The sequence below is a fragment of the Plecotus auritus genome (assembly GCF_963455305.1).
Source record: "Plecotus auritus genome assembly, chromosome: 1".
Taxonomy (NCBI): domain Eukaryota; kingdom Metazoa; phylum Chordata; class Mammalia; order Chiroptera; family Vespertilionidae; genus Plecotus; species Plecotus auritus.
In genome coordinates, this window is record NC_137770.1 from 4,501,438 (window position 1) to 4,526,337 (window position 24,900).

The 24,900-nt window shown below is 44.2% G+C and overlaps 1 protein-coding gene across 7 annotated transcripts in view; it reads right to left on the minus strand.

Annotated features, from left to right (window-relative positions):
• MARK3 (microtubule affinity regulating kinase 3) overlaps positions 1–24,900 on the minus strand; it is a 94,089-nt gene that overhangs the window by 54,775 nt on the left and 14,414 nt on the right. For 6 of the 7 annotated variants that reach the window (XM_080645099.1, XM_080645095.1, XM_080645094.1 and 3 more), the window contains exons 2-3: positions 23,283–23,474; positions 5,547–5,600 (exon numbers count right to left, since the gene is read on the minus strand). In XM_080645099.1, the coding sequence (XP_080501225.1) occupies positions 5,547–5,600; positions 23,283–23,474 (246 nt within the window). Of the gene's footprint in view, positions 1–5,546; positions 5,601–18,150; positions 18,235–23,282; positions 23,475–24,900 lie in introns of those variants that run through there. The other variant, XM_080645100.1, reaches the window with a different exon arrangement.

Here is a 24,900-nt window from a genome sequence, read left to right on the forward strand (position 1 = left end):
GCAAACATGTTTCACTTAGAATTCATCCATGCTTGACTCAATGTCAACTAAACCTATCAAAGAACGACTGCCTGGGACCCATCACGTAGCAGTTAGGGGATTTTGGGCAGGCTAGTTTAGCTCCCTGGCATCTATTTCCTGAATAATAGAACTTTACAACCTCATGAAATTAGAATACAAAGAATGAATCCCATGTTAAAACCCTAACCCACAGGTGATGGTATTTGGAGATGGGCCATTTGGGAACTGAGTAGGTTTAGATGAGACCATGAGGGTAGGCCCTCATTATGGGCTCGGTGCCCTCATAGTAGAGGTACCAGAGTATGCTCGCGTGCCCTGGCGCTGTGCACCCCCAGCCCCAGACATGGTAGGAAGGCAGCAACAGAAAGAGAACTCTCACCAGAACCCAACCATGCTGGCATCCTGATCTGGGACTTCTCAGCCTCTACAACTGTGCAAAAGAAATGTCTGTTGTTTAAGCCACCAGTCTATGGTATTTTGTTACAGCGGCTTGAGCAAACTAACACAATAAGTTAATATGGGTAATACACTTAGAGCAGTGCTCAGTATATAATAAATGCTCAAATATTAGCGGACTAGAGGCCTGGAGCACAAAATTTGTGCGGGGGGGGGGGGGGGGAGGGGGGTCCCTTCAGCCCAGCCTGCACCCTCTCCAATCTGGGACCCCTTGGGGGATGTCCAACTGCCTCTCACAATCCTGGACCACTGGCTCCTAATCGCTCACCTGCCTGCCTGCCTGGTCGCCCCTAACTGCTCCCCCGCTGCCGGCCTGATCTCCCCCTCACGGCCTCTGCATGCTGGCCTAATCGCCCCTAACTGCCCCTGCTGCCGGCCTGGTCGTCACCTTACTGCCCCCACCCCTGCCAGCCTGGTCACCCCTAACTGCCCCCCTGCCGGCCTGGTCGCCCCCCCATCTGCCTCCCCACCAGTCTAGTCGCCCCTCACTGCCCCCCTACCAGCCTAATCGCTCCCAACTGCCCCCCTGCCAGCCTGGTCGTGCCACCCCCCCCCCCCCCCAGCAGGCATGGTCACGCCTAACTGCCCCCCCTGCTGGCCTGGTTGCCCCCAACTGCCCCCCCCCCCTGCTGGCCTGGTCGCCCTCAACTGCCCCCCCTGCCGCCTGGTCGCCCCTCACAGCCCCCCTGCCGACCTGGTCGCCCTATGCAGCCTGCTTGTTCAGTCGTTTGGCCGTCCCTCACTAACCCCCTGGCCGGCCTGGTCATAGGCAGCCATCTTATGAGGGTTAATTTGCATATTACCTCTTTATTATATAGGATATCAGAAGTAGTCTACAGCAATCAAGTCCCACAAAAGAGAGCTAGCTAGAATCTACCATTCAATTTTTAAGCTTTACTTATTTCCTGAGAAGGGAAAACTGTAAACAAACAAAAACATCTCCCAACTCCCCAAAACCAAGAAAACAAAAACCTAATTTTCAGCAGGACGCACAATAATGCAAACAGTCCTTATCCTGGGCCACATACTATCCTCCTCTTCCAGGAGGTTTTGAATGTTAATTTATTTAATTCTCACTACAGCCCTATGAGGTACTTTATTATTCCCATCTTACCAATGAAAAAACTAAGACTCAGGGAGGTTAAGTGACTTGTCACAGCAAGGCCAGGGTGAAGCCTGGCTGTGAGTCCATTCGACATGGCTCCACTGTATTCCCCACCGTACTTATGCTCCCTCTCTTCATGTTAACAACGGTCTACTCCAAGTCGGAAAGGGATGTTCATCAACTTTAGATGGATTACCCTTAGTGTACTGGCATGTCTTAATAAAGTCTAGTATTTTTAAAAAGGCAAACTACACTTTAAAAAAATGAGCCATTACTTACTTCTTAATGATAGATTCGGATTTAATAAGGACAAGACCCAGCAAGATTACCTGCACGTAACCAAATCAAAGCTAAAAATGACTTTGCCAAACCAGGAAGGAAACTTTTTATTATTCATGCTGTTTTCAAAACCATCTTATGTATACAAAATTACAGAGCTCTTTAAAGGCTGACCTAAAAGACACTGAAGAAGAGAAATTTTCCAATGGAAAAAATATATCTTTTACTAGAATCTCACTTATTAAATCAATGTGTCAGCCTGAATATTAGGAATACTTTGCAACTGACACGATTTCAACACCTGTGTTCCAAAGCTGCCTTAATAAGCCAGTCCACCTTTTTGGGTAGTGGCAGGATAAAAAAATTACATATTGCTGATGGCAGAGTGTTCCTTACAGTGACGGTTAGCTTCTACGGCTGTGCTCCATGCACCAGGGCTTAAAGGCACAATATAAAGAGAACTGTCCTTGATCTGTGATTGCTACCAAGGAAGGAAAAAGGCTGAAAGAAGTACTACTGAAAGGCCAAAGAGCCGGCCAGCGGGGCTCAGTGGTTGAGCATCGAGCTATGAACCAGGAGGTCACAGTTCGATTTCTGATCAGGGACAGGCCCGGTTTGTGGGCTCGATCCCCAGTGGGGGGCGTGCAGGAGGCAGCCGATCTATGATTCTCTCTCATCATTGATGTTTCTCTCTCTCCCTCCCTCTCCTTTCCTCTCTGAAATCAATAAAAATATATTTTTTTAAGAAAAGCCAAAGATGTGTCCTGGCCAATGTGGTTCTGTTGGTTGGAGCATTGTCCTGTGAAGTGAATGGTCTTGGATTTGATTCCCAGTCAGGGCACATCACTAGGTTGCAGGTTCGGTCCCCAGTTGGGGCACATACGAGAGGCAACCATTCGATGTGTCTCTCTCACGCTGATGCGTGTGTGTGTGTGTGTGTCTGTCTGTCTCAAATCAATAAACACACCCTAGGGTGAGAATTAAAAAAAAGGGGTGGGGGATCAAAGATGCCAGGTCCACTCCACCCTATTTTCCCATGGAAAATTAACTCAGTGAAGAAGAATTTGAAATATAGAATGCTTCTAATTTATAAGAATACAAACTTATACACACGATTTAAAACAATGCCCACCCAGCCGGCGTGGCTTAGTGGTTGAATGTCGACCTATGAACCAGGAGGTCATGGTTTCATTCCTGGTCAGGACACATGCTTGGGCTGCGGGATCAGTTCCCAGTGTGGGGTGTGCAGGAGGCAGCTGATCAATGAGTCTCCCTCATCAGTGATGTTTCTATCTCTCTCTCCCTCCCTGAAATAAATTAAAAAATGTTTATAAATAAATAAAACACTGCCCTATAAACAGAAAACATTACACTTACCCATTTATCTAACTGGGACAGGTAAGTCTTTTGTGAATGGCTCATACTTGAACTACCTGACAGACAATCTCAAAGTCTCGGCTATTAGATCATGTGCCAAAATTAATGGTGGTGCAAATCTGCATAATCACACTATCGGGCTAACCAGGCAACTTATCATGTACTAAACTGATGATAGGACAAACAGTAATTTCTAATAATAATAGTAATAACAATAGAAGAATAGCAATTAAAAACTATAGCCAAAAATAATGAAAAAAGCAAGCAAGAAAGAAGGAAAAATTATAGCCAGCTAAAGAACGCTCTGGCCAGTGTGGCTCAGGGGGTTTAGTGTCGTCCAGTACACCAATAGGTCACTGGTTCAATTCCCAGGGCACATGCCCAGGTTTGGGGCTCAATCCCCAGTGGGGCGGGGGGGGGGGGGGTGGGCAACGGCAACCAGTTGATGTTTCTCTCTCTCTCTCTCTCCCTCTCCCTTCCTCTCTCTCTAAAAACCAATAAAAACGTATTTTAAAAATTCTCAATAGAAAACTGCTAGAATTCCAGTTACCTACAAGGACAGTGGAAGATTTGTAACATCATTTGAATACTTATATGCTAGTTTTAGTTAGTAACAAAAGTCCTTAGCTATATAAAGAAATAAAAGTTTAAAGGAAATAAACACAATTTCATCTTCAGAACGAAGGACTGGAATTTTTGGATCTGTTCCAGGACCACCTTGAGAACCCTGAAGGCCCACTATGCCTTCAGAACCACCTGTTTAAATACCACATTCAGTGTAAGGTGAAGTCTACTTCCCTCCCCACCTCACACACGTGAACAAGGCTTAAAAAGTCTTATGACATAAATGAAAAATAACCATCAGGAATACATTAGGAATGTACACAGTATCTTACACGTGCACTGCTTTGCCGTTTAGAAAGCTTTTATAATACCCATTATTTCATTAATAATCCATCCTGAGAAGATGAAATTATCTCCATTTTAAAGATGAGAAGGCTGAGGTCCAGAAAATTAAGTGACCTGCTCATGGTTAAGTTACATATTTGGCTGTCACAGCCAAGATTAAAATTCAGGACTTCTTTTTTTTTTTTTTTTTTTTTTTTTTTTTTTAAATATATTTTATTAATGTTTCATAGGGAGGAAGGGAGAGGGATAGAGAGTCAGAAACATCGATGAGAGAGAAACATCCATCAGCTGCCTCCTGCACACCTCCCACTGGGGATGTGCCCGCAACCAAGGCACACGCCCCTGACCGGAATCGAACCCGGGACCCTTCAGTCCGCAGGCCGATGCTCTATCCCCTGAGCCAAACCGGCTAGGACAGGACTTCTTGTCTAGTGCAATGTCTCTGTACCCCCCACCTCCTCGGCCAAATCTAGAAATCAAACGAAATATATAAAAAGCCTTTTCAAAACTAAAAATAGCCCTGGCCAGTTTGGCTCAGTGGACAGAGCGTTGGCCTGCGAACTGAAGGGTCCTGGGTTCAATTCCGGTCAAGGGCACATGCCCGGGTTGTGGGCTCAATCCCAGTGGGGGACTTGCAGGAGGCGGCCGATCCATGATTCTCTCTCATCATGGATGTTTCTCTCTCTCTCTCCCTTCCTCTCTGAAATCAATTAAAACAGAAAACACCAACAATACTAGATCTTACTATAAAGATCATCAACCATTTGCAGAATGCACCGGTGAAATGCCTATGCCCAGGCCCTACCTAAGCAGAGACATTTCTCCTGTGGGCCAGCCATCAGGGCTTTGAAGAGGCCCAGAGGAGTCTGACATGCAGGCTGAGAACTCCTGGGTTACTAGGTGACACAAATGGCAACGGTGCATTACAGACATGTTTTTTCCAACTACCGTTCAGTATTTCTTTTATATGAATTAATCAACACTCCTTAATTTGACCTAGTGTTGAGTTTAATAAAGCCAAAATGCTGACTTTAAAGATCTTAGTATTAGTTACACAGTGTATAATGATGAATAAAAATAAATTATATGAAAATATGTGGTTCTGTCTTATTTTTAAAAACTCTATTCTAATCATTATTTAGAACATTCAATTTAAAATTACAGCCTTCAGTTTGCTACTGAGAACATTAAAAAGCATTATCTTCAACTTAAGGAAAAAAATCCAATACTATTGCTTTTATATAATGCTACATTTAAGTTGCATTCTTTTGAGGAATATAAAGCATTACTGTACTAACCACAATAAGTAAAATACCAGTAGAGGTTTTTAAGAGGCAAATTAGATGGCAATTAGCACAGAAAATCATTTAAAAAGTACTGGATACTGGACCAATCTTACCTTTTGTAGACTTGTTGGATTCAATTGAGTTTTGTCAATTATTTTTATTGCAACCTAGAAAAAAAATAAATTAATAAAATTTATGGGCTTTAAGAATTTGGTACTTACAAACTGGTAATAGTTTTATAAATGCCCAGACATGTGGTATTGTTAAAAAGCAAGTAAACAGCCCTAACTGGTTTGGATCAGTGGATAGAGCATTGGCCTGTGGACTGAAGGGTCCCAGGTTCGATTCCGGTCAAGGGCACATGCCTGGGTTGCAGGCTTGATCCCCAGTAGGGGGCATGCAGGAGGCAGCCAATCAATGATTCTCCTCCATCACTGATGTTTCTCTCTCTCTTTCCCTCTCCTTTCCTCTCTAAAATCAATAAAAATATACTTTAAAAAAAGCAAGTAAACAAACCTCAAAACCTCGTTTAGCATTACAATAAGATTTTGTATTTTATAAGTATTTTAAAATTGAAAACAGGGACTTTGTGCAAATAAGGGTACTATTATAACAGTTTAAATGAAGACACCTAAAGACAAGGAAAAAAGATCTCACAAACCAAAAATTAACAAGAGAGATTATACAATGAACACACTTCTCAAAATGTATGGCAATGCAGCAAATCTATTCACTATTTACTAACATTTTAATTATATCGGACGCTGCGATGCAACGGCAGGAACTACAGCTTTTATAGGTTTATACAGCCCAGAATGCCTTACACACAGTAGGAACTGAGTAAATATATGAACAAACAGGTTGCTGTTGAATATGAAAACTTAACAAAAATTTTTAAATTATTTTATTAATTGATTCGACAGTGAGAAAGACATCCATTTGTTGTCCACTTATTTATGCATTCTTTAGCTGATTCCTGTTATGTGCCCTGACTGGAGATTGAACCTGAAACCTGGGTGTACTAAGGAGTACACTTTAACCAACTGAGCTACCCTGCCAGGGCAAACCATTTTATTAAAAAGATAGAAAACAGCACTAGCTGGCTTGCTCATGGATAGAGCATCGGCCTGCGAAATGAAAGGTCCCAGGTTCAGGTCAAGGGCACATGCCCGGGTTGTGGGCTCGATCCCCAATGGGGAGCTTGCAGGAGGGAACTGATCAATGATTCTCTCTCATCATTAATGTTTCTATCTCTCCCTTTCTCTCTGAAATCAATAAAAAAAAATATTTTTTTAAAAAAGAAAATATATGCATCCCTATATTCACTGCAGCACTATTTACAATAGCCAGAATATGGAAGTAACTTAGATGTCCATCAATAGAAGAATGGATAAAGATGTGATTACACGCATGCACACACGTGCACAAACACAGGCACTGGAATATTACTCAGCAATAAAAAAGAATGAAATCTGCAACAGCATGGATGGATCTGGAGGGTATTGTGCTAAGTGGAAATGAGTCAAACAGAGAAAGACAAATACTGCATGATTTCACTCATATGTGAAACATAAAAAAAAAAATCAAAACAAGTGAACAAATAAAACCCGACTCATAGAAACAAAGACAACTGACGGCTGCTGGGGTAGGTGGGTAGGAAGTGAAGGGATGGGTGGAAAAGTTAAGGGGAACACAGTCAGTAACAGGGCGATCACTGCACAGTGGAAGATGGTTACTAGACTTAGTGTGCTAACCACATGGGAAAGTAATGTGGAACCACTATGTTGTACACCTGAAGCCAATACTGATGCCAACTATAGTGAGTGAGTGAGTGAGTGAGTGAGTGTGTGTGTGTGTGTGTGTGTGTTTTAAATATATTTTATTGATTTTTTACAAAGAGGAAGGGAGAGGGATAGAGAGCTAGAAACATCGATCAGCTGCCTCCTGCACACCTCCTACTGGGGATGTGCCCGCAACCAAGGTACATGCCCTTGACCAGAATCAAACCAGGGACCTTTCAGTCCACAGGCCAATGCTCTATCCACTGAGCCAAACCGGTTAGGGCTGTGTGTGTGTTTTTAATAGAAAAGCCCTTTAGGCAGTTAAAGAAGGAAAAGGGACTAGTTCCAGACCAACCTGTAGACCAGGGGTCCTCAAACTACGGCCCACGGGCCACATGTGGCCCGCCGAGGACATTTATCTGGCCCCCTGTTTAAAAAGTTTGAGGACCCCTGCTGTAGACTAACCAAATGAAACACAAACAGAGGCAACAAACAGGTCAAAAAGGATGAGTATACCCCAGGCAGCCTACAAACCAGCCACCAAGACACACACACACACACACACACACCAACTATACCTTCTAGTTAATATGCACCTCTTATCTTAAACTAGAGGCCTGGTGCACAGATTCATGCACTGGTGGGGTCCCTCGGCCTGGCCTGCGGGGACTGGGCCAAAACCAAACTCTGGGTCCAGGGTGTGGGTGAAACAGATTTGGGGCCGACAGTGCCACAGCAGCAACCTAACCGACGGCCGATTCCACGAGGAATCAGGCTCCCTCCTCTATTGGTCAGAGCATGTGCCCCCTATGGTCACTGCGTGTCACAGCTACTGGTGAATGGTCGAACAGTCGCTTAAGCTTTTATATTTATACTAGAGGCCCAGTGCACAAAATTCATGCATGGGTAGGGTCCCTAGGCCTGGCTGGCGATCAGGGCCAATCGGGGCCTTTCAGCTGCCGGCCGGGGCCCTCCTTCATTCTGCACTGCTCCCTGGTGGTCAGCGCATGTCATAGTGAGCGGTCGAACTCCTGGTCAGTCGAACTCCCGAGGGGACAATTTGCATATTAGCCTTTTATTATATAGTATATATAAAAGCCTAAGTGACCGTTACAACTAGTCAACTGGTCACTATGATGCGCACTGACCCCCAGGGAGTAGACACTCAATGCAGGAGCTGCCCCCTAGTGGTCAGTGCGCTCCCACAGCCAACCTCCCGCAGCTGGCCAACCTCCCACAGTCCCTCCCCCGGGTCAGCTGGTCCTGATCAGCCCCAATAGGGACTGGGCAAGATGGTCCCGATCGCCGGCCAGGGCAAGGGGCCCCACCCATGCACAAATTCGTGCACCAAGCCTCTAGTATATAGATAACTAAGTACACCTACACCAGCATCCTCACCTGGTCGGTTTGACATTTCTCTTATAAAGTAACTAGAGGCCCGGTGCACGAATTCGTGTACCAGTGGGGTCCCTCGGCCTGGCCTGCGGGATCGGGCCAAAACTGGCTCTCCAACATCCCTCGAGGGATCTCAGATTGCGAGAGGGTGCAGGCCAGGCTGAGGGACCCCTCCGGTACACGATCGGGGTCGGGGAGGGATGAAGGAGGTTGGCCAACAGGGGAGGGACCGCGGGAGGGCTCCAGGGCGTGTCTAGCCTGTCTCGCTCAGTCCCAATTGGCCGGACCCCAGAAGCAAGCTAACCCGCCAGTCAGAGTGTCATAGTGAGCAGTTGAGCAGCCCTAGCATATCAATAGCACATTATGCTTTGATTGGCTGAACAGATGACCGGACACTTAGCATATTAGGCTTTTATTATATAGGCTTTCTAGAAACTATGGACATCCAGGATGAGGGGAGGGGGGTTACAACAGAAGATGATAGAAGGAAACATAAGAGGGAACCTTTGCCATGAACTGGGGAACATAGTTAGCTCTGCTTTGCACTTAAGGTCCATGACGACAATGCTCTTGCCCCGTATCGGTGAGGCTGTGTTTCCTACTGGGCATCCTTTAGAAAAGAGACCTAATAAGAAGTACCAGTGAAGAAGGGCTTCAGCCAAAGTCTGTCAACAGTTATAAAAATTTTAGTCCCCTTTCCACTCTTACGATTATTGGTGACCCCAGATGTGGGTTATATCTAGATATTTACAATATTACAAATAAGCTGATAAGTGTGAAAATAACTGAACAATTCATTTCAAAATAATATTCAAGAAATGGTGCTGAGAAAAACGGACATCTATATGCAAAAGAGTGAAACTGGATTCTTAGCTAACATCACATACAAAAATTAGCTCAAAGAGGATCAATAATTATAAATGTAAGACCTAAACCTATCACACTCTTAGAAGAAAACAGGGCAAAAGCTTCACATTAGATTTGGCAATGATTACTTGGATATGACACCAAAGGTACAGTAACAAAAGAAAACAAAGACAAATTGAACTTGATGAAAATTTTTAAATTTTGTGTATCAAAAGACAATATCCAGCTCTTTATCACAGCGATTGGAAGCAGTCAGCTACTTCTGGATGAAGCTGAGTATCTCCCCCCCAGCCACTGACTACCAGAAACTCACTGAAGCAGATGATAAACACAAACTTCGTACCTTTTATGAAAAGCGTGTGGCACAGAAGTTGGTGCTGACATTCTGGGCGAAGAATGGAAGGCTTATGTGGTTTAACAGTGGTGAGAACTACCAACAAGGTTACCCCATGAAGAAGGGTGTCTTGACCCATGTCCACCTGCTACGGGAAGGGCATTCCTGTCACAGACCATGGAGAACTGGGTAAAGGAAGCGCAAATCTGTTTGGGGTTGCACTGTAGATGCAATCTCAGTGCTCTCAACCTGGTCATTGTAAAAAGAGGGAAGAATGATGTTCCTGGTCTCACTGATACCACTCTGTCTCCTCGCCTGAAGCCCAAAAGAGCTGGCAGAGCCTCAAACTTTTCACTCTCTCTAAAGAAGGTAATGTTCACCAATATGTTGCGAGAAAGCCCCTAAGCTAAGAAGGTAAAAAACCTTGGGCCAAAGCATCCAAGATTCAGCATCCTGTCACTCCCTGTGTCCTGCAACACAGAACACAGGCATATTGCTCTGAAGAAAGGGAACAGGAAGAGAAACAAGAAAGAGGCCACAGAATATGCCAGTCGCGTAGTTAAGAGAACAGTGAAAGACGCCTGGAGCAGACTGCCAAGAGACATGGGCTGTCTTCTGAGATTTCACCTCCAAGTCTGAGTCCACTCAAAAATAAGATTTTTCTAAGAGCAACAAATAAATAAGGTCAGACACGCAAAAAAAGACAACATCAGCAGAGTAAAAAGGCAACCCACAGAATGGGAGAAAATATTTGCAAATCATACATCTGGTAAGGGATTAATAACCAGAATATATAGAGAACGTCTAACACTCAACAACAAAAAGGACCCAATTAAAAAAGGGGTGAAGATATGCAGAGGTCAATAAGCACATGGAAAAGATGCTCAACATCGCATGTCACTAGGGAAATGCAAATCAAAACTACAGGTAGGGAACTCTTTCCCCTCCCCACGTGGGAGTCTGTGCTGGGGGAATCTTTCCCCTCCCCACGTGGGAGTCTGTGCTGTGGGAACTCTTTCCCCTCCCCACATGGCAGTCTGTGCTGTGGGAATCTTTCCCCCTCCCCACGTGGGAGTATGTGCTGTGGGAACTCTTTCCCCCTCCCCACGTGGCAGTCTGTGCTGGGGGAATCTTTCCCCTCCCCACGTGGCAGTCTGTGCTGTGGGAATCTTTCCCCTCCCCACGTGGCAGTCTGTGCTGTGGGAATCTTTCCCCCTCCCCACGTGGGAGTCTGTGCTGTGGGAATCTTTCCCCTCCCCACGTGGGAGTCTGTGCTGTGGGAACTCTTTCCCCTCCCCACGTGGGAGTCTGTGCTGTGGGAATCTTTCCCCTCCCCACGTGGCAGTCTGTGCTGTGGGAATCTTTCCCCTCCCCACGTGGGAGTCTGTGCTGTGGGAATCTTTCCCCCTCCCCACGTGGGAGTCTGTGCTGTGGGAATCTTTCCCCCTCCCCACGTGGGAGTCTGTGCTGTGGGAATCTTTCCCCTCCCCACGTGGCAGTCTGTGCTGTGGGAATCTTTCCCCTCCCCACGTGGCAGTCTGTGCTGTGGGAATCTTTCCCCCTCCCCACGTGGCAGTCTGTGCTGTGGGAATCTTTCCCCCTCCCCACGTGGCAGTCTGTACTTGTTCTTCAATAAATTTCCACCTTTGCCAAAACCGGTTTGGCTCAGTGGATAGAGCGTCGGCCTGCGGACTCAAGGGTCCCGGGTTCGATTCCAATCAGGGGCATGTACCTGGGTTGCGGGCACATCCCCAGTGGGGGGCGTGCAGGAGGCAGCTGATCGATGTCTCTCTCTCATCGATGTTTCTACTAACTCTATCCCTCTCTCTTCCTCTCTGTGAAAAGTCAATAAAATATATTTTAAAAAAAATAAATAAATTTCCACCTTTGCTGTACAAACAAACAAAAAACTACCAGATGACACTGCACACACATCAGGTTGGCAACTATCAAAAACCCACCAATGAAGTACGCCTTGGCAAGGATGTGCAGCAAATGGAACACCTGTATACTTTTGGGAAGAATGCAAAATAGCACAGCCACTGTAGAAACCTCTATGGAGCTCCTCAAAACCCTAAAAACGGTCACCACATGATCCAGCAATTCCACTTCCAGCTATAAACCCCGAAGCTTGAAAGCAGGGAGTTAAATAAGTATTTATGCACCCATGATTATAGCAGCATTATTCACAACAGCTAAGATGTGGAAGTCATCCAAGTTTCCATTGAGGAGCAAATGGATAAGCCTAATGTGGAATTATCCACACAATGGAATATCACTCAGCCTTAAAAAGGAAGAAAATTCTGGCAGATGCCATAACATCAATGGACTTTTGAGGACATTATGCTAAGTGAAGTAATAAGTCACAAAAGGACAAATACAGTATGATTCCACTCATATGAGATACCTAGCATATTGAAAATCTAGAGACAGAAAGTGGGTGGCAGGTACTAGGAGCAGGGGGGAGGAGGAATGAAGACAAAAGTTTCAGGTTGATGAAAAAAGTTCTGGAGATAAGATGGTGGTGACAGTGATGATTATGCAACATTATGAACCTATTTAACTCCACTGAAATATACCACTTAAAAATGGTTAAGATGGTAAATTTTGTTATGTGTATTTTTTTTAATCCTCACCCGAGGACATGTATATTGATTTCAGAGACAGAGAAAAGGAGGGAGGAAGGGAGGGAGAGATCTTCTGAGATCTGGCTTCTTCCCATGACTGGACTTTTGATCACTGGTTTCTTCTGGTTCTGTTCAATATCCACCAAAGATTCTATTCTGATTTTGTTCTTACACAGTTTCATTTTCAAGTAGTGCTATTCAAATAATACCTAAACAGGAGCTCAAATATACTGCATTTGATTAAATCAAACTGGTCATTTTATCAAGTGTCCTCAGAGTGAGAGAGAGAGAGAGAGAGAGAGAGAGAGAGAGAGAGAGAAAGAGAGAGAGTGTGTGTGTGTGTGTGTGTGTGTGTGTCTCTCTCTCTCTCTCTCTCTCTCTCTCTCTCTCTCTCTCTCTCTCTCTGAAGCCTCAGGAGGAAGCTCCTAACCCTCTCTTCCTTTCAGCTCCCTGTTGGGACGGCTCAACTACCAAAATAACCTTGGCCCAGAGCTGGGCCCGTAGAACAGCTCAGCCCTTGAGGTCACCAAAACAGGAGGCCACTGTGGTGCACTGCTGCTCAGAAAGATGGCGACTGCGACTGGAGAAAAGAGCATCCACTCATTCCCAAGGCTGTGGAGATGGTTTTCGGGGGTGGGGTAGGGAGTGGCGCACAGCAGAAAGGAGCTCACTACGTGAGGAAGAGGAGACTCCCTGCCACGTGTGCGAAGTTCTGGAAATTCCACTGATTCACCCTGATGCCAGACACACAGTGGAAAATTACACAGTAGAAATAAGCTCATGCGTGACAAGGACTTACCCCCAACATTCCTAAACCAGAAGAGCCCAACAAACCCATAGCACACACCCCTGGAGAAAACCCGTCCATCGCTACTGGTCAAAGACCCTCCCATACAGCTCCGAACCGGAGTTAAAGCAGCCACCGCCACCAAAGAGCACGACGAAACCCAAGTCCTTCAGGACACAGCGGCCCGGAAGGAGGGCACGTGCCTCAGCCCGGGCGGCCGTAAGAACACCACGAGCGGTAGCTTACCGGGGAACTGTGCTTCCCACAGCGGGGACGCTGGGACGCTGGGACGCTGGGACGCTGGGCTCAGGGGGCCAGCGTGATCAGTTCCTGCTGGGGCTGCTCCTCTGGGCGAGCACAGGGCCGCTTTCTGTGTGTCCTCACATGGCAGAGAGCGAGCAAGCTCTCCGTGGCTCTTGTTCTAAGGACCCAAACCCGAGTGCATCGGGGCTCTACCATAACCACCTGAAATCAGGCTAACCTAATTACTTCCACAAAGGCCCATTCTCCAGAACTGCCACACTGGGGTTAAGGCTTTAACATGAGTTTTGGGGAACACAATTCAGTCCACAGCATAAAGACCAAGCCGAACAACGCGAACAGGCGACTACGAAATAAGAATTCAACGTAAAGCCTAGCAATACACAACACGGAAGAATGTCACAAGCATAAAGCGGAGTAAAAGAGACAGACACAAAAGGATACACTGTAGGATTCCATTATATATGTATAATGTTTGTTTGTTTGTTTTTATTGATTTTTTACAGAGAGGGAGAGAGAGTTAGAAACGTCGATGAGAGAGAAACACTGATCAGCTGCCTCCTGCACACCTCCCACTGGGGATGTGCCCGAAACCAAGGTACATGCCCTTGACCGGAATCGAACCTGGGACCCTTCAGTCTGCAGGCTGACGATGCTCCATCCACTGAGCCAAACCGGTTAGGGCCCATTAGTATAATGTTAAAAAAGCAAATCATCCTCTCTGGTGGTAGAAGTCAGGACAGCTATTACCTTGGGGAGGAAGAACAGTGAAAAGATGAGGAGGTAGAAGGAAGGCTGCTGGGGTTCAAGTCATAGCATATGTTTGCCCTTAGCACATTTTGGATCAGGATGATACAAACAAGATTACTTTGTGATATTTCATCAAGCTGTGCGCTTACGATTTAAGCACTTTTCTAAGATGTTTTATATTTCAATAAAGACTTTATTTTTTAAAAAGTCAGTAATAACAGCCCTGCCCTGTGTTGCCCAAGGATTAGAGCATCAGCCTGTGCATCAAACAGTCACAGGTTTTATTCCTGGTCAAGGGCAAGTACCTGGGTTGCAGGTTCACTCCCCGCCCCCAGTCGGGGCATGTGCATGAGGCAACCAATCTGTGTCTCTCTCTCACTTCGATGCTTCCCTCTCCCTCCCCATCTCCCTTTCCCTCTCCTTTCCTCCTCCCTCCCTTCCACTCTCTGAAAAGCAATGGAACAAAAATATCCTTGGGTGGCCAGGCTGGCTTGGATCAGTGGTTGACCGTCGACCTATGAACCCGGAGGTCACGGTTCGATTCCCGGTCACGACAGATGCCTTCGGAGGTCACGGTTCGATTCCCGGTCACGACAGATGCCCGGGTTGCGGCTAGATCCCAAGTGTGGGGCGTGCAGGAGGCAGCTATTCCATGATTCTCTCTCATCAATGATTGTTCTATCTCTCTCTCCCTCTCCCTTCCTCTCTGAAATCAATAAAAATATATTAAAAAACAAAAATCCTTTTGCGAGGATTAACAACAAAAAAGTCAATGATGACTTTTAAAACCATACCAAAAAAAAAAATCGATAATTGATTTTTAATTTTAAAACTAAAAAATAATTAAGAATAAAAGCATGCTATTAAAGATATAAAATTAAAATGAAAGAATCGGTTTAAAAAAAGACTAAAAGTGGCTGTCTTGGAAAATTAGGAAATGGGGGAGGGTACAAGGGACATTATTTTTTTAAACAAGCCGTGACTCTAAACTACATGATATATAACAAATAAAAGTAACTAAATGAAAAGTTCTTTTATAACCATAATGAGGACATCTGGTTAAAGATGACATACTGATCACATGCATTTCTCTGTTCTACCTGACAGCCCAATTAAAGAATAAAGACAGAACAACAAAGAATGACGAAGAGAATGGGAGAGGAACCATCAGCAGACCAGCAACTTTAAGCCATTTCTGGGAGCTGAACATTAGAGGCACGTGTAGCAGAGCGCATACAAACCTGGGGTGTGCTCACAGAGGGTACAAAACAGGGAAAGCGTAACTGACCAGAGAAGTAACTCTGTGCTGTGCAGTGGCAGGTACCGGTGTACAGGCCAACCTGCTTCCTAGCTACCATGAAGTTAAGCTGGGCACTCACGCAGCACCCACCCGCCACAAAGCTCAGCCAATGTAGAGAGCTCTCAACTGTGCTTCTTAGCGCTCCACTCTTTTTGTTGTTGTAGTTGTTGTTTTTGTTAATCCTCATCTGAGGGTATTTTTTGCACTGATTTTTAGAAAAAGTGGACGGGCGGGGGAGGAAGGGGGGGTTAATGAGGGAGTGGAAGGGGGAGGGGAGAAAGAGAGAGAGAGAGAGAGAGAGAGAGAGAGAGAGAGAGAAACATCAATGTGAGAGAAACACATTGATTGGCTGCCTTCCGCACGTACCCTGATAGAAATCTAACCTGCAACCCAGGTTCATGCCCTTGACTGTGCCCTGGACCATAACTGAACCTGAGATCCTGAGGTGCACAAGCCAACCTTTAACCACTGAGCATAGCAGCCAGGGCAGTGCTCCCCTCTTGAAAACATTAACAGAGAACAAAAAATCATCAAACATTTGAGGAACGCCTGTAATTTTTCTACCCTTTTAAAAAATATATATTTTTATTGATTTCAGAGGAAGGGAGAGAGAGAGAAACATCAACGATGAGAATCATTGATTGGCTGCCTCCTGCATGCCCCCTACTGGGGATCAAGCCCGCAACCCAGGCATGTGCCCTTGACCGTACTCGAATCAGGTACCATTCAGTCCATAGGCTGATGCTCTATCTACTGAGCCAAAAACGGCTAAGGCTGTCCTTTCTATATGGATCTGTTGTTAGAAGAAAACACCAGCAATAATTAAGCCGAGAGAGAGAGAGAGAGAGAGAGAGAGAGAGAGAGAGAGAGCTGATTCTCGCTATTCATGGATATAATCTTCTATATATATAAAAGGCTAACACGCAAAGTGTCCTCTCAGAATCTCAACCAGGAGTTTGATCGATCGCTATGACGTGCGCTGACCACCAGGGTTTGGCTCGGAACAAAGGAAGGCCCCGCTCGGCCCTCATTGCGGGCCAGGCCTAGGGACCCTACCTGTGCATGAATTTCATGCACTGGGCCTCTAGTCTTCTATAAAATCACTGTGGACACTGAATCAGCAAATACTGAACCATTGTTCCTTGGGGACATACAGGGAGGACTAGGTTCCTGTGAGCCCTTAGCATATTTTCATCAACTGATCAGCACATATCTTTGTTTTACATGTGCTTCTATTTAGGACCCTTACTAGACTTGCGCTCTAGCTGGTACTTCAGCCCTACACTTGGGGGGCATTTTATTTTATTTTTTTTTAATATATTTTATTGATATTTCACAGAGAGGAAGGGAGAGGGATAGAGAGCCAGAAACATCGATGAGAGAGAGACATCGATCAGCTGCCTCCTGCACACCTCCCACTGGGGATGTGCCCGCAACCAAGGTACATGCCCCTGACCGGAATCGAACCCGGGACCCTTCAGTCCACAGGCCGACGCTCTATCCACTGAGCCAAACCGGTCTTGGCTTGGGGGGCATTTTAAACAGCAAAATCAGCCCTAGCTGGTGTGGCTCAGTGGATCGAGTGTTGGCCTGCGGACTGATGGGTCCTAGATTTGATTCCAGTCAAAGGTACATGCCTGGTTTGCAGGCTGGATCTCCAGTAGCGGGTGTACAGGAGACAGCCGACCAATGATTCTCTCTCATCATTGATGTTTCTTTTTCCCTCTCCCTTCCTCTCTGAAATCAATTATTTTATATATGTATATACATATATATATATATATATACATACATACATATATGTATATATATGTATGTATGTATATATATATATATATATATATTTAAAAAGCAAAATCAACAACAAAAAGAACAAAAATGTGGGGAAAAAAGGACTAAACAGATCACAGGAAGGGCATCTGTGTAGAGTATGAAGCTGAAACAAGGCAGAGTGTCTGTCACCTTGTTGACCTCGACTGGGGAATGCACACCCAGCAGTTGAAACGTTTCGCTGCTCTGTGCACGTCCGTAAATGACTGCAAAAGCACTCAATACTGATGTGGGGACTACAAAGATATGTCAGGTAGTGGGTGAGTTAGCAAATATGGAATTTGTGAATAATAAGATCAACTGTATCTGTTCTGGAGACAGATAATGATGGTAGTTGCTTAACAATGCAAATGTACTTAATGCCACTGACCTGTGCACGTAAGAATTGTTAAAATGGTAAATTTTATATATTTTTACCACACTTTTTAAAAGTGTCACAATTGTGTATAATTGAGAGATTGCCAATTTGTAGGGATTGTGTTTCTGTGAGTTTTTCTTTTTCTGCATGTGAACTGTAAAGTCCTGACCTCGGGCTGTACTAAATGCACTACCACCAACTGTCCTCATGCTTCTCAGTCCCATCTGCCATCAGAACACTAAGGCTCTTCCACCCTCTGCCCCCTCTGAATCTGCCATGTTAACTTCCAAATGAAGCAAACTACTCTGGGTAGTGATTCTTTTTTGTCAGTCACTACAGTTGTTTTGAATAAACATTCCATTAAGCACTGCCCTCCCCACCCCAAGAAAGTACTACTTGTTGAGATCCAATAGACAGAGAATAATACCTGCGAGCACTTGAAAGGGTATTAGAACATTCCTCTCTTTTCCAGCCACGTGTCTGTCTGTGGGAGGTCAGGTTTCTTCATACACTTTAACCAAAACAACATACTCAAGTAGTTTGAATGCAGAAGCAGACATGAAAACCTAGTAAACTTCTTTTAAGCAGACATTAAAGAGATTTGCAAATAACTAAAAGTGTTACTCTTCTCAATAATTTGTTTTGAAAAAGTCATTTTTCATAAAAATACATTACTTACATTAATATGTAATAGGTTATTTTAAATGAATTAATATATATTTTAAGTTCCTTAGTGTTAACTTCTACTGCAGTATCAATAAATATAACCCATATAATCAAGTTCTCCATTTTTTTATTCTTTACCCGCAGATATGTTTTGTTTTTTAAATATATTTTATTGATTTTTTACAGAGAGGAAGGGAGAGGGATAGAGTTAGAAACATCGATGAGAGAGAAACATTGATCAGCTGCCTCCTGCATGCCCCCTACTGGGGATGTACCCGCAACCAAGGTACATGCCCTTGACTGGAATCGAACCTGGGACCCTTCAGTCTGCAGGCTGACGCTCTATCCACTAAGCCAAACCGGTTAGGGCTGCAGATATGTTTTTATTGATTTTTAGAGAGAGAAGTGGGGGAGGGGGATGGAAAGAGAGAGAGAGAGAAACATTGATTGTTTGCCTCCCATACATGCCTCAACCATATATCGAACCCGCAATCAACTGAGCCACCTGGCCAGGGTGAGAGCCCTCAATTTAAAAAATTTAAAGGAATTCTGAGACAAAAAAGTTTGAGAGCAGCCCTAGCCAGTTTGGTTCAATGGTTAGAGTGTTGGCCCACGGACTGAAAGGTCTTGGATTCAATTCCAGTCAAGGGCATGTACCTCAGTCAGAGTGGTGTGGGAGGCAACCAATCAACGTGTCTCTCTCAAATCAATGTTTCTCTCTCTCTGTCTCTCCCTCTCCCGTCCACTATCTAAAAATTAATGGAAAAATTATCCCCAGGTGAGGATTAACAACAACAGAAAAAGTGTGAGAACTGTTGTTAATCAATGGAGCTGCACAAGACCACTGACATTTAGTTTTAATGGTTATGCAGCAATAAAATTGTGAGGGGGAAAGCCAGGATATAAAATTGTGACCCAAAGTATGTTGAGAAAACATACATATAAACATGGAGGATATACAAAGATAACAATGGTATTCAGGGTATTATGACTGGGATTTTTTCCCTCTCAAATCTCCAAACTTTCTCTAAAGCTAACGTATTCTTCACACACTAAAAAAATTGTTGTGACTAAAATGTATAACTATTACCCTAGATGGTTTGGTTCACCGGATAGAGCGTCAGCGTGCAGAATGAAAGGTCCCGGGTTCGATTTCGATCAAGGGCACATACCTCAGTTGCAGGCTCGATCCCCGACCCTGGTCAGGGTGCAACCTGGTCAGGGTATGTGCAGGAGGCAACCAATCAATGTGTCTCTCTCACGTCAGTGTTTCTCTGTCTCTCCCTCTCCCTTCCACTCTCTCTAAAAGTCAATGGAAAAATATCCTTGGGTGAGGATTAACAAAAATATAAAATAAATGAAATAAAATGTATAGCCATTCATCTAAAATCTCAAGAAGTTCAGACATCCCAGGATGAAGAATTATAATTTTATCATTCTTAGAATCAACAACAAATACATATTGAGCACTAAGAGGCCAAAGAATTGAGGTTCAAGTTCTAATCCTTCCTCCCACCCACTCTGGTGCCTCCTCTATGGTAGAAAACAGGACACTTGCAGTTAAATGTGGAGGACAGACGTAAAGGCAGATAGCACAAAAAAGCACAGTCATAAGTTGAGAAGACAACAGTAGGAAAGATGCTTCAATAATTTTCTGAAAGAGACCACAGAGGAAACGAATAGCCAGAAACAATGTGATTTGCCAGCACAACTCGGAAAGGGTTACAGAATTGGAGGTACTGGGGAACCAAAGGTGATGTGGGAGCTGATGAGCTAATTCCAAGGTCAAAAGTCTACATACAGAATGGCTGCTGCTCCCCAAACCAATCAGTAACTACGGGTTCTTAAGAGGCTAGTACTGCACTCTGTGGAAAAGATAACAAGGCTCTGGACTCGAGGTCCCAGCAGAGAACAGAGTGAGGAGATGAAAAAGGCGGAATGAAGTGTCGCACTGCCACTTACGGGTGGGACCACCGGCTCCTTCCAAGCAGAACATAGGATAGATCCTCCCTCCCTCCCGAAGAAATACAGGGGCTTTATTATAATCAGTATTATTCTTGAAGTTTATAGTTGATAAGCTCATTCAGGAAAGCATTTTTGCTTTCAATGACCCAGAACCCACACCCGTGTGACAGATGCAGCTGAAGTACTTGAAGAGTCTTACCTAGAGAAACTGAATGTTCCCAGAGAAGGGAGCCAAAGGCTCGTTAATGGACCTTAAGAAAAGCATTAAACAACTCCCGACAGGAAAGCTTTGTGGGCAAACATAAACCTACACATGCAAATACAAACAGACAACCAGAGATTAACAGATACAAAGAAAGTGTCTGTATGTAAGAGAGACACCAAGAAAGAAGCCCAGAAAAAAAGAGAAACAATGCAGAAACAATGCAGAGAGAGAGAGGGAGAGAGAGGGAGAGAGAGAGGGAGAGAGAATCTGTCACTACACTCAGGGAGTTAGAACTGGATGCTATGAAGACAAATAATCAGAGAACAAGAAAGAGCTGGGATAAGAGGGAAGCATGGATATGATCACGGAAGACTGGACGATAAAATTAAAGACATCTAGAAAGTAAAATAAAAACACAGAATGGAAAACAGATCAAATAACAACAAAAATCAAGAGTTCCAATCTCTTGTTAATCATAATCCCAAAATGAAGATTTTTAAATGACACAATTCTCCAGAACTGAAACACAAGAATCTCTACATTGGAAGGGTCTACGAGCACCAAGAACAATGAATGAAGACCAGCTCCTCAGCACCTCCCTGTGAAATTCCTGAACAGCAAGGATAAATGAGAAGAGTCTAAAAAGCTTCTAGGAACAAAAAGTCACATAAATTAGCCACTTACATTGCTATACTCTAGTCTTTAACTACTAATATCTGAAAACCCTTTGTGATCTTAATTTTTAGTTTTTCACTCTCTAATCACCGTCTCCCTTTCCCACTTACTTGCTCTAGGATGCTGAAATCACCAGGAGCTATAATCCATGTGATACCTTTGTAATTAGCTAGTTATTAATAATAATAGGAAAGGAGCAAAGTGGGGGGGCAGACATTGTAAGCATGGCCATTTCGGGCAGCAACACTAGGAAGCTGCAATCTCACCCTCCCCAGGGAACCATGGGTCACTTTCCGCAGATCGCTGGGGGAGGGGACCGGACAAAAGGAAGGTGGGTGCATGTGCAGTAGAGTCAGGGTGACGCAGGGAAGGTGTCTGTCAGTCAAGCCTGGGAACGGAGATCACTGGCTAGAGTGGGCAGGGCCAGTGGAGGTCTGTGAAAATCTGGGGGTACATAATCCCAAAATAAAAGAAATTCTCCCTCTTCTTGGCTCTTGGCGGTCTCCTGGCACTCTGGTTCGTTTGCCTTCGCTCCTGCTTCCTTGCTTTCGCCCATGTGCCCTCCAGAGCCACTGGCCCTGAGGAGGGACCGTACACGCAGTGAACTGATGAACTACAGCTGGGAACACAAACCAAGCTAGCGTGAAGTTGGATTGGACTGTGTCCCAATATGGAATGGAAACCCTGCGCAACGGCTTTAATCCTCGCTCTGCTGAAGTCACAGCTACACTCCTTCCAGGTGGGACCGAGGGAAACGGGACCTGGGAACTCAGGGGTGCAATTCCACAGAAACAAAGCTTTCCACAGTATCTCACTCTCTGGTGTGAATCTCAGAAAATCCCTTTTCTTGTGTTATCGCAAGAAACCCACTCCCACCAGCAACTGGTGGGGACAAGAGCAGCTCCCCATAGCACATTGATCTCACCACCTTCCTATAGACAAAAATAATAACCAGTGTTAGCAAGAGTGTAGAAAAATAAACACCCTTATTCATTTTGGTAGGTTAGTAAAATAATATGACATTTTCTCAAAACCAAACGCCTACTACAATGCTAAATATTAATCCCCATTGACCCAGAATTTCCACTCCTAGGAATTTATCCTCCAAAAACACACTTAACAAGGGTGCAGAGAGTTATCTATAATAATAAAAGCGTAATATGCTAACTAGACTGGACAGCTGAACGACCTTCCCGACGTCATTCCAGGCGTCCTTCCAGACGAAGCCACCACCGAGGCAGGGGCCAAGGCAGAGGCGATTAGGGGTGATCAGGCAGGCAGGTGAGTGATTAGGGGTGATCAGGCAGGCAGGCAGAGTGGTTAGGGGTGATCAGGCAGGCAGGTGAGTGATTAGGGGTGATCAGGCAGGCAGGCAGAGTGGTTAGGGGTGATCAGGCAGGCAGGTGAGTGATTAGGGGTGATCAGGCAGGCAGACAGAATGGTTAGGGGTGATCAGGCAGGCAGAGGGGTTAGGGGTGATCAGGCAGGCAGGCAGAGTGGTTAGGGGTGATCAGGCAGGCAGGATAGAACGTGAGGAGGGAGTTAATTTAGTAGTTCTGATAGAAGTATTTTTGATAAATATGCAAAGTGGTTGAGCAGAAAGCTGATATCACACCAGGCAGAAAAGCACATGCCTTCCTCCACCATAGCCCATCAAACATAAGCTATGAGTAAAGTATTTGGGGAGATGAAGCAACTTCTTGAGGATAAATTTATAACAAAACAGCACTATTGATTTGCAAGTATCATGTGTTTACTTTACATGACATTTAAAACAATTTTTACTATGTGGCAGATATTACTAAAAAAGAACAAAACACTACCCATTTTTAAAGGCGAAAGATTATTCAAACAATCAATATACTATATACTACATCTAAAGAAATGGGAAAGCAAAAGAATTCCCAGATAATTAATGTTTCTTGTTCTTTAAAAAAAGTGTTTAATTAGCTTAGAAAGGAGCCCAAATCTATCTGCTCTCTTCCTCTTTCTCTCATGTGGAATTAATCAGAGCAAGTGTAACAGAAATTAAGCATAATCTCATTTACCTCTCTGCCTGTAAGGATGTGTCTTGCCAATTTCACTTTTGCAAAATTCCCTTTGCCGATTGTTTTCAACAGTCTGTAGTTTCCGATGTGAGGCTGTTCGTCTGCACAGGAAGCTATAGAGTTTCTACACCGAGCTCCAGAGCGCCCGGTGCGGGAGGTCACTTCTTGCCGACCATCTCCATGTGACGTGTGCTACAATACAATATACACAAAACAGATAAGAATATGGGAACACACAGTTACCTACCAAGTTGTAAATGCCTCTAGCTGAAGAAACCAAACATTACTACTTTAATTTTAATCCTAATGCATATACCACTTTGAAGTAATTTGCCCACATGTCTATGGTGGGTTTTTTAATATTTTTATTGATTTCAGAGAGGAAAGGAGAGAAAGAGATAGAAACATCAATGAGAGAGAATCATTGATTGGCTGTCTCCTGCACGCCCTACTGGGGATAGAGCCTGCAATCCAGGCATGTGTCCTTGACCAGAATCAAACCTAGGACCCTTCATTCTGCAGGCCAACGCTCTATCCACTAAGCCAAACCAGCTAGGGCCACATGTCTATGTTTTTATTATACATATGTCTTAGGTAAAACAAAAGTTTATAAACTAGTTAAAAATCTAAGCAATTTGCAACAATGTTCCTGTAACAAAAAGGATTCTAATTTCCAAATTAGAAATGTAGGGAAAATAGCCTATTTATAAATGAGGTCTTGTTGATCAAAGAAAAGATTAAAGCAACAACTAAAATATGCCACTAAACAGTTTAACAAATAATTTTGAATTTTTGTACCATTAGTCAATTATTTCATACATGAATTTTTTTCTCTCCCTAAGGAGCCAATAATCAACCCAAGGACACAAAAATGTGACATAATTCTTCGGTAGTCGTTTTATAACGGTTTTGTGGCAGCACCAATCACGTAACAGGTACTGAGCCGTTGAATTTAATTCTTAAAGGTAAAGGAGTCCTGATCCTTCTCCCTCCCATGGAATGGAGCCGATAACCATTTCATCTACCAAGAAAACTAGAATATGTACCCTGCTACTAAAATGTAGAATCAAGCCAAAGACAGGATTAACAAATTTGTAAAGTATTCATTTCAAACTAAAACTTCTCTTTAATGCAAAACTTTTAAGTTGCCATTATTAGGAAATAAAGCAAACACTGTAGCTACCTACTCAATATCCATTCCTTCCTTCTTCCTTTCTAAGAGAAGCTGGGTGTATTTGGGGAGGCAACATGGCCAGCTAAATACTTGTTTTCCCAAACTTCCCTGCAGCTAGAGGTAGTAGCATATGGCTTAGTTCTGGCCAGTTCTCAATAGTGAGAGGTTCTGGGAAAGAAAAGACAAAAATCTTTTCTAAAACCACCAGATCCAATGTTATTGAACTCCTGAACCAAAGATTAGAAGCTGCCTAAATTTCTTTTGTGAGAAAAACAAACCCCTCTTTGGTTAGGTTTTGCTACTTTCAGCCAAAGCACTACTTACAGGATCCAGGTTCATATAAATACAAACGTTAAGAAGCAGTAAAAAAATGAATGGGGCCCTGGCCGGCTTGGCTCAGTGGATCGAGCGTCAGCCTGCGGACTGAAGGGTCCCAGGTTCGAT